We start from the raw sequence: 9,698 nt of genomic DNA on the forward strand, positions 1-9,698 counted from the left end.
GGGGGCCGGCCCGCGCGCGGGGGGGAGAGGCGGACCCTCGGGAGGGGGCGGGGCCCGCGGCGGGGGCGGGCCCAGCCCTGCCCAGCCCCTCCCCGCCCGACCTCAGAGTCTAGGGATGAAACCGCCTGTTGTTCGCGCCCGCCCTGCTGACCCCGCCACCCTGGGCCCGGCTTTCCATTCGCCCGGGTCGCGGGTGGGAGGCAAGGAACGCCGGGGTTCAGGAGCCTGGCTCCCCGCCAAGGCTGCGGCCTTCGGCCCCGGGGCCACGAGGCGGCCGCGCCTGGGCGGCGGGCGGGGAGGAGGGCGGCCCGGCGGCAGCTCAGCCATGGGCTCCCGCAGCTCCCACGCCGCCAGGATCCCCGACGTGGACAGCCTCCGGCGGGAGACCGGCTGTGAGTGCGGCGCGCCGCGTCCGGGGGCCGGGCGGGGTCCCGGGCGGCTCCGGTGGGGGTCCCGGGACTTGGAACCTAGGAGATCCCGGCAGCCCGGCTCGCTGAGGGATGGGGGGCGCGTTCACCCAGGGGTCCCGGCTCCGGGCTTGCGGGCGCCCCGGTAGCCCCGGGCCGGCATTGAGGCGGATGGAAGGGGTGGCTTTGGTCTCCCGGATCTCCCGGGTCTCGTCACGCCTGCCCCCTCCCTGCCCTCTCGGCCCCGGGGAGCCCTCCCTTCAGCCAGCCCTCCGCCCCCAGTCCACCCCCTGCGGCCGCCGGGTGGACGGCGCGTGCCCCGGGATCCCGGCGCGTCCCCAGCGTCCACCTTACTCCCCCGACCCCCTTCTTACCGCCCCTCCTCCCCGCCCCGCAGTCTCGCAGGCCAGTCTGCGCCGCCTCTACGACCGATTCCAAGCGCTGGATAGGACCGGCAAGGGCTACCTGAGGTAAGCAGGAGCTGGCCTTCTGACCTCTCACCTCTGCTTTCTGATCCTGTCCCCTCCCTGACCATCTCCTCTTTGAACTTTGTCCTTCCAGCCGCATGGATCTGCAGCAGATCGGGGCGCTGGCTGTGAACCCCCTGGGCGACCGCATTATAGACAGCTTCTTCCCAGACGGGTAAGCCTCCTAGGGGTGGGAAGATGGAGGTGAGAGCTTGTCAGTGGAGGTCAAGACCAGAGGCAGAGGGATGGTCACGGTGAGCACCGCTTCTGCCCCATTGCCCCCCTGCCTCCTCCCCTCCCAGGAGTCTGCGACTGGACTTTCCAGGCTTTGTCAGAGTCCTGGCTCATTTTCGACCTGTGGATGAAGAGGACGATGGAAACCGGGACCCCAAGGAACCCGAGCCCCTCAACAGCAGAATGAACAAACTTCGCTGTGAGTTTGTGCCCCCCTCCCTGCAGTGAGATCCCAGATTTACCACGCCCCATGGGAGGCCCCAGGCCCCTCCTACTCCCTTTGGGATCCCCGCCCCCCCCCACTCCCCCAAGATGAACTTTTGAGGAAAGAGAACCAGGGAAGACTCATCCTTTCCCTCCTCCACTTTCTTCCCAGTTGCCTTTCAGCTCTACGACTTGGATCGAGATGGAAAGATCTCCAGGCATGAGATGCTGCAGGTTGGAAGAACGCGGGGCAAGAGATGTGACCCAGTTGTGGAGGATGGGGAGATGGGTGGGAGATGCAGATGACTGGGGTCTTGGGTGGGTAATGGGAATGGGTGGGGTTGGAATGTGGGTTAGCTGGGAGATGGAATGGGGAACATTTCGGTATGAGGTTGGACAGAGATCAGTGGCTCTCAATGTGGGGGTTGGGGGGGGGAGGTTTTGCCCCCTGAATGATATTGGCAGTGTCTAAAAAACAGTTTTGGTTGTTGCGAATGAAGAAGGGGAAGGGGAAGAAGGGGAAGAGGCAGTGCTCCAGACACTTAGTAGGCAGAGGTCAGGAACTCTGCTGAACATTTTACAATACACAGGGTGGCCCTCTGCCCCCATGACAAGGGGTTATCTGGCCCCAAATGTCAGTAGTGCTGAGACTGAGAAACACTGTGATGGAATGGAGGATGGATTTGGGACTAACTGAAGGATGAGGTGGGGAAGGGGGTGGAAGATAGATGGAGGTTGGGTAAAGAACCCCCCCTGCTAATACAAGAGACACAAGAGATGTGGGTTCAAGCCCTAGGCTGGGAAGATCCCCGGTGAGGGCATGACAACCCACTCCAGTTATTCTTGCCTGGAGAATCCCCTGGACGGAGGAGCCAGGTGGGCTACATTTAGTAGGGTCGCACAAAGTCAGACACGAGTGAAGCAACTTAGCATGCACGCAGTGAGCTTGCTGTATGTTGCTGAGGTGAACCTAAGATAGTGAAGGCCACGTGGGGGGTTGGATGGAGAAGTGATGAAAATTATTGGGGGTTGTGGTAGGAAGGGAGTGGGATGGGGTGGAAAGGGATGGGATGGAGTGAAGGAGGGATGGATTGCAAAATTGGTACTAACAGCTGGGGTGATGTGGACAAGGTTTGGGGGTTGGTGCTCGTGGCCCTTGTGCCTCCTCTTTGTGGCTGCCTCTGTCTCCTCCAACTCCCAGGCACTCCGACTGATGGTTGGGGTACAGGTGACAGAAGAGCAGCTGGAGAGCATCGCCGACCGCACGGTGCAGGAAGCAGATGAAGATGGGGATGGAGCTGTGTCCTTCCTGGAGTTTGCCAAGGTTAGGGTGCCCTCAGGCCTGGGGAGCTGAGATCAGCAGTCCCTGGGACAGGTGGACATGGGGGATTACGTTGGAAGGAGGAGGGCATAAAGAGAGGGGGCCCCCAGGGAAACATGGGGCCTCGGGAATGGGAAAGGAGGTTGGAAGCATAGAGGTTTGGAATTCAAGCCTCTTGACTACCACCCATCTTGCCCTCCCCAGTCCTTAGAAAAGATGAACATCGAACAGAAAATGAGCATCCGGATTCTGAAGTGACCCCTGTTGCACCTTTGGGTAGCTTACATGGACCAGTTCTGCTTGGGATTCATCCTCGGGGAGGCACAGCCCCAGTGAACTGTATTCTTACGTCTACACTGAGCTCTATTTAGGGCCAAGGAGAGAAAACCGGAAGGATGTGTATAACTCACCTGATCTCAGATCTGTGAATGGGCCAGAAATCTTGGCGGTTTTAAGTGACCAAAAACCCAAATCAAAGTTAAAGAAGAATTTTATGGACGCATACATTGAAAAAGTATGAAAGTATCTTCAGAAAACTGGGCAAGTCTGGAAGTGTCTCAGGCACAGCTGGATCCAAGGGCTCAAAGGATGCTACTGGGACTCAGTTTTTCTCTGTCTCTCATCTCAACTTTCTTCTGTGTTGGATTCATTCTCAGGAGGGCTCTTTCCTTGTGGTGGAGGATGGTCACGCGCAGCTCCAGGATTCCATCCTCCTAGCAGTGGGAAGAGGTTTTCTTTTTTCAACAGTTCCAAGCAAAGAGTGTCCTTAGCCCCTCTGGAGCCTTGTCCCTTCTCCAGGGGAATGGAACTCTCTGTTTGGCCAGGACTGTGTCGTGTGCCAACCGCTAAAACCAGGAAGTAAGGCCTGAGGACTCAAGACAGGGTAAGGGGTGGTTGCTTCAAGAAAATGAAAGGCTCTTAACAGAAGGGGAAAAGATATTGGTCAAGTAAAACAAGAGGTCTCCATTACTGTTGGGTTGACCAAGTGGAGGGATGCTTAAAGTCTGGTTTCCTAAATGGATTTTCTCTGCTCTCATAGGTATTTGCCAGTGTGATGAGGATGGGTAGCTGGGGAAAAGGTGATGTAAAAATAATAAAGAAGACATCTTCCTAGAGTTTGAGATAATTAAAAGGTTTGGGGAGTACTTCCTTTTTTCTCATAGTGAAGTGAAGTGAAGTGAAGTTGCTCAGTTGTGTCCGACTCTTTGAGACCCCGTAGACTGTAGCCCACCAAGCACCTCCGTCCATGGGATTTTCCAGGCAAGAATACTGGAGTGGGTTGCCATTTCCTTCTCCAGGGGATCTTCCTGACCTAGGGATCGAACCCAGGTCTCCCACATTGCAGGCAGAGGTAAGATGTTCAAACATTGGCATTTCACAGAATAGAGTATAAAAGTCACAAAAAATCTGGAGATCCTATGTCCATCACGAAGCAGTCTGGCTGTACATGTAGGAGATGCTGTGGGTACCCTGCCTGTATCCCTTCCCAGGCCTGTGCTGGAGTTGTCTGGTATCAGCACATGGGAGCCAACTGTGCTTCTGTCTTCCTGACTCTGCCTTCAGTGATGTCAGACTTGGTGGCTTCAAACTGCTGTGTTGGGAGTCTTTACATCATAGGCACTGGCAGATGAAATAGTCTGGGGCTTTTCTGCTTAGAAGAGCCTGTTGGTAAACATTTATTAGCATATCAGCTGCCTGGCATTCACCATTATTGTGTATGCCAGTGACTTTTCCCCAGCTTTATTGAGGTATAATTGGTGTACAAAACACTACATATAATTAAGGTATGCAATTTGGTGAGTTTGGACATACGTATACTCTTGTATTACCATTACCACGGTCAAGGTAATAAACACATCCATCATCTCCAAAAATTTCCTTGTGCCCCTTTGTTTTTTTTTTAAAAGAGTGTAATGTATACTAAGAGCATTTACTATGAGACCTACCTGCTTAACACATGCTTTAATGCACAATATTATTGTTTACTGTAGGTACTACATCGTACGGCAGATCTCTGAAAATTAATCAGCTTGGATTGTTGTTCAGTCGTTAAGTTGTCCAACTCTCTGGGTGCAACTCTCTGACTGCAGAGAGTTCCTATCCGTCACTATCTCCTGGGGTTTCCTCAAATTCATGTCCATTGAGTTGGTGATGCTCTCTAACCATCTCATCTTCTGGTGCCCCCTTCTCCTTTTACCTTCAGGGTAAAGCATCAGGGTCTTTCCCAGTGAGTCAGCTATTCACATCAGGTGGCCAAAGTATTGGAGCTTCAGCATCAGTCCTTCCAATGAGTATTCAAGGTTGATTGCCTTTAGGATTCAAAGGTTGGTTGAGATTCAAGGGACTCTCAAGAGTCTCCTTCATCACTACAGTTTGAAAGCATCAGTTCTTCGACACTAATCCTTCTTTATGGTTCACTTCTCACATCCATACGTGACTACTGGAAAAACCATAGCTTTGACTATATGGACCTTTGTTGGCAAAGTGATGTCTCTACTTTAATACTTTGTCTAGGTTTGTCATAGCTTTCCTGGCGGGCTACAATCTATAGGGTTTCAAAGAGTTGGACCTGACTTAGCAACTAAACAATAACAACAACGTGTATACCACATTTTTTTTTTTTTTGCTTCTGAACCAAACTTGGTCTCATTTTATTGGCTCGAACAACACAGAGCAGGAAGACTGTGAGGACTGACTCAAAGGCATTGCTAACAAGTTTTGGTGACCCAGATAGGGCAGACCATGGCCTTTTGGCCTGCACCGATCCCCTAGGCTCCAGTTCGCTCTAGTGGGGGGACTGTTTGGCTTTGGGAAGGTCATGTTAGGATGACTGACTCTAATCTCTGAGTACACTCTTATGGGGTAGAATGGTGGTGAACTCAGAACCGCTCTGCCCAGCAACCCGGTACCCAGGTGTGGTGTGCACCCAGCGTAGCCCCCACAGTCATCTGGACTGTGCCCCCTTGAGTGGGTCCCTCCCACTGTGGCGTTTCTGGGGATCAGAGACTGAAACTCACACTTGTCTGTCTGCTGTCTCTGGCCAGTCTCCCATGCTGCTGGATGCCAGGGACAGTGGGGATCCCTAGACCAGAGGGAGCCCAACAGTCCTGCCTGCTGTCTTGCCAGCGGTCTGTCCTCTTGACCTCTGTACACAATGTCATGGCTGCACCAGAGCTTCTTGCTGTCCTTGCTGACCTCCAGGGGTCAACAGTAGGATTCTCCATCATCACTTCCAGTTTAGTGAAGGAGCATGGGCAGCCCTGTGAGCCAAGAGGTGAGTGAGACCAAGAAAAAACCCAGATCATGGGTACTTATGAAAAAACAGAATGAGTACACTCAGTCCAAGTTCAGGAAAAGGCACTAAAGACACCTGGGCATGAAAGGGTCCCAAGGAGGCATGAGACCAGTGACCTGACTTCCTCCAGAAGTGGGCTGGGGTGACCTGTGAGCTGCTCTCAAAAGGCAGAGGATAAAAAGGCCTGGAGGCAAGGCCAGCTACTGGCTCTTGCCCTCCAACATCAACCAGTCAGCACAGGAACCTGGACTAACCACCCACAGAGACTCTTGACTCTGGTGAGTGACCTCTGGCTCCCATTGAGGGACAGAAAGCCAAGGAAACTAGGACCTAATCAGTGTGCCACATGTACACAAGAGGGACCTGGAAAAGAGAATGTCCTTGACACCCCCCAAAAGGGATGGAAATGCAAATCTCAGCTACTATCCTTGACAGCAAATGGTTCAAAAAGATAAAGAATGATGGGGTCAGGAGGCTTCTAAGCTGGCACTCCAACTGACCCTCAAGGAGCCCTGGCTGACTCTGGATATAAGGGCAAAGACTGCTAAATTCTTAGTGGACACCAGTGCCACTTACTTGGTTCTGAATGCTGGATTGCTTCCCAGGTGGGTCAGTGGTAGCGGATCCGCCTGCAATGCAGGAGACGTGGGTTCGATCCCTGGGTCAGGAAGATCCCCTGGAGAAGGAAATGGCAACCCACTCCAGTATTCTTGCTGGGAAATCCCATGAAGAGAGGAGCCTGGAGGGCTACAGTCCATGGGGTCACAATCCATTGGACACGATTGACCCCACTTCAGTCAGTCAGTCCATCTCTCATTGGTTGAGAGCTGCCTCCACAGCCACTGACTCCCTGGCACTTAAGCCAGCCCCTCTCACAGAAGCTGAAAGCTAAATACCTGCTTCCTCACCTCTCAGGTGGAACAACAGGGACATGTTCTCTTCACTCTCAGACTCTCCAGCAGGTTTGAGCCCAGTTGCTCACGGCATTAGCCTATTCCTATGGCACCCTTTTGTCCTGTCTCTCTTTCCCCTATCAGTGTTTCCTGGGTCACCTCACAAGCAGACACCTTGCTCTCCAAACCTTGTCTCAGGGCAATCTGGAGAAACTCAGCTTGACATGTGCCGGACCTTCCAGAACACAAGCTCATGGTCCTCTTGCTGGTGCTCCATGGGACACTTAGAAGGAGCCCCTGGGTTAGGTGTCTGTGCAGCTGGTGTTTTCTGAGTCCAGGGAATTTGAGGTCATGCAAAGACTATGCACCTTTGGGGCTCTAGGAATGTGGAATTATCTGAGGTGGTACATTGACCCCACTTGGACTTTCGCATTTTGATTACGTGATTCTGACAGATAAGTTTCACAGCTGAGGGGAGGGGGCAAAGAGGATGTTTGATTTCTGATGAAATTTTGGGTGTTTGTCCTAGGACTTCTGCTTGAACAAAGACTTTTTGATTGAGAGATGTTTTCCTTGGATTTTGGCTCCAATGGAAGGTAGGGAGAGGGTATATATCTCACTGAGTAGTTATTTTTTCCAGGCACTCTGGGGGAAGATTTGGGCATAGAGAGAAGGAGAGGAGAGGGAGAGCGTGGGTGGGTGGAAACCATTCTTTATAGTTGGTCTTTTCCCCATTACAATGTTTCTCAAATTTTCCTGGCAGTAACTATCATCTGATTTACAAGTTCAGACCCTTCGACCCCACTTGAGAGCTCGTGAGTCTCCAGGGAGATGTATATTTTTAATACATGATTCTGATATTGGAGGTCCAAAGATTGAACTTTTAGAAACGCTGGCCCATAGGCTCTGGTTCCACACCTGCTCTGTGTCAGTGACTAGTTGTTTAATCGCTAAGTTGTGTCTGATTCTTTGTGACCCCATGGACTGTAGCCCACCAGGCTCCTCTGTCAATGGGATTTTCCAGGCAAGAGTACTCGAGTGGGTTGCCATTTCCTCCTCCAAGGGATCTTCTTGACTCAAGGATCGAACCTGTGTCTCCATCATTGCAGGTGGATTCTTTACCACTGAACCACCTGGGAAGCCCACCAGTGACTAGTGCTCCTGACCAATAAGGGTCCCAGAAGGCCTGGGGGATTCCCCTAGTCTCTACTGGCTGTTCTGGTGGGTGGGGGAGTAAACCGCCTCCACCTTTTCTCAGCCTGAAATCCCCTGTATCTTGCTGAGCTCAGGAGGTTGGAGACCTTTGTCAGGCAGGAGGGTGGGGTGTCCGTCTGGCTGTTGTGGTATAAACTGGTTGAACCTCACCCTCTTGATATCGACTCTGACAGAGTAGCCTGTGGATTTGTTCCATGGGGAGGGGGGTGCCTGATGACATGGGCGGGGAGCCCTGTGCTCTGAGCAGCAGCTGCCAAATGTCAGTGATTTTCTTGCCACCCTCGGCACTGTTGCCATACAGTCTCTGTGCACTGTGCCATTATTCACTTATTATTTGCCAATGAATCGACTTGTTTAAAAATTTATGTGTTTGAGCTTATAAAGGAAACTGAATATTACTCCTGTAAATTACAAACTGCCATAAACAAAATAACCATACAAACACAATACATACAAAGGAACCAAAAAAAAAAAAAAGAAAAGTCAAAAAGGGAGATTAGCAAGCGTTGCTAAGCTGCTAAGTCACTTCAGTCGTGTCCGACTCTGTGCGACCCCATAGACGGCAGCCCACCAGGCTCCCCCGTCCCTGGGATTCTCCAGGCAAGAACACTGGAGTGGGTTGCCATTTCCTTCTCCAATGCATGAAAGTGAAAAGTGAAAGGGAAGTCGCTTGGTCGTGTCCGGCTCTTCTCGACCCCATGGACTACAGCCTACCAGGCTCCTCTGTCCATGGGATTTTCCAGGCAAGAGTACTGGAGTGGGGTGCCATTGCCTTCTTAAAGAGTTGTAAAAGACAAACCTGCCTGAAACACAACTCCTCTGTGATCATCTGAAGGATGGAGAGAGAACCATCTTGTCACTGAGTGATTGGGTTTATTTAAAGCTGTGGGGTCATCTCGGAAAATCATCTTGGGTACATGAGCAGTGCCTTTCCTAACACATTGGGATCCACTGGCTTGGGGGAACTGGCAGGCAGCAATCCTGGGTCCAGGGACCATTTTGGAGGCAGCCATTGGTGGGTTGGGCATCCGGCTCCTCAGATGGGCTACTGGTCAGCTTGGGTTTGGTAGAGGGTGGCCACGTGGTGAGTCCACTCACCAGGTCAGGTCCAGGACAAGCAGCAGGGCATGACGACAGATGAATTGTTACAGAGCTGGAAACGCTAAGAGCAGCAGCCCCTTGCTGACATCTGTGTCCAGATCTGGTTAAGACTATGAGCTTGGCAACAGGGCTTGTGACCCTGGCCGCCTGCTGGACTCAGACAACAGAGTCTTGCAGGGAGGGGCTGGGGGCTTGGTGCTTGGGATTCTCCCTTGAGAGGGGCTCCCTGGAGAGGTGTGGGACAGGCTGTGAAGCTGACCCTCACCTGTTCCACCAGACATGCTGGGAAGGGCTTTTGCTGACCTGGAATTTTCTGGAAAAACTTATCTACATATCCTGAAAATAAGACGAAAATTCCAAAATCCCCTTTCCTTGCCAAGGTGACGTGTAGGAGCCTTGGGGAGCAGCACTTAAGTAGTAATGTTGTGTAAAGCTAATTATGGCTAATCAGGAAAGTAATTAAGAATTCTGAACTTGACTCTCAAATACAATAGAAGGAAACTCTGGGTTATCCTCTGCCCCACCCAGCCAACACCAATAAAACTCTTCTGATGTTTACAA

The 9,698-nt window shown here is 52.2% G+C and overlaps 1 protein-coding gene across 1 annotated transcript; it reads left to right on the top strand.

The window, feature by feature from the left end:
• The first annotated feature begins 128 nt into the window (after positions 1–128).
• Positions 129–4,507, top strand: CHP2 (calcineurin like EF-hand protein 2). The gene is made up of 8 exons (XM_040257877.1): positions 129–392; positions 805–877; positions 969–1,049; positions 1,177–1,307; positions 1,485–1,546; positions 2,514–2,636; positions 2,838–3,795; positions 3,985–4,507. Exons 1-7 carry the CDS (start codon positions 326–328, stop codon positions 2,889–2,891), a joined length of 591 nt encoding a protein of 196 aa, XP_040113811.1. The 5' UTR covers positions 129–325; the 3' UTR covers positions 2,892–3,795; positions 3,985–4,507.
• Positions 4,508–9,698: the final 5,191 nt, after the last annotated feature.

Source organism: Oryx dammah, unplaced genomic scaffold (assembly GCF_014754425.2).
Source record: "Oryx dammah isolate SB20612 unplaced genomic scaffold, SCBI_Odam_1.1 HiC_scaffold_2, whole genome shotgun sequence".
NCBI classification, from domain to species: domain Eukaryota; kingdom Metazoa; phylum Chordata; class Mammalia; order Artiodactyla; family Bovidae; genus Oryx; species Oryx dammah.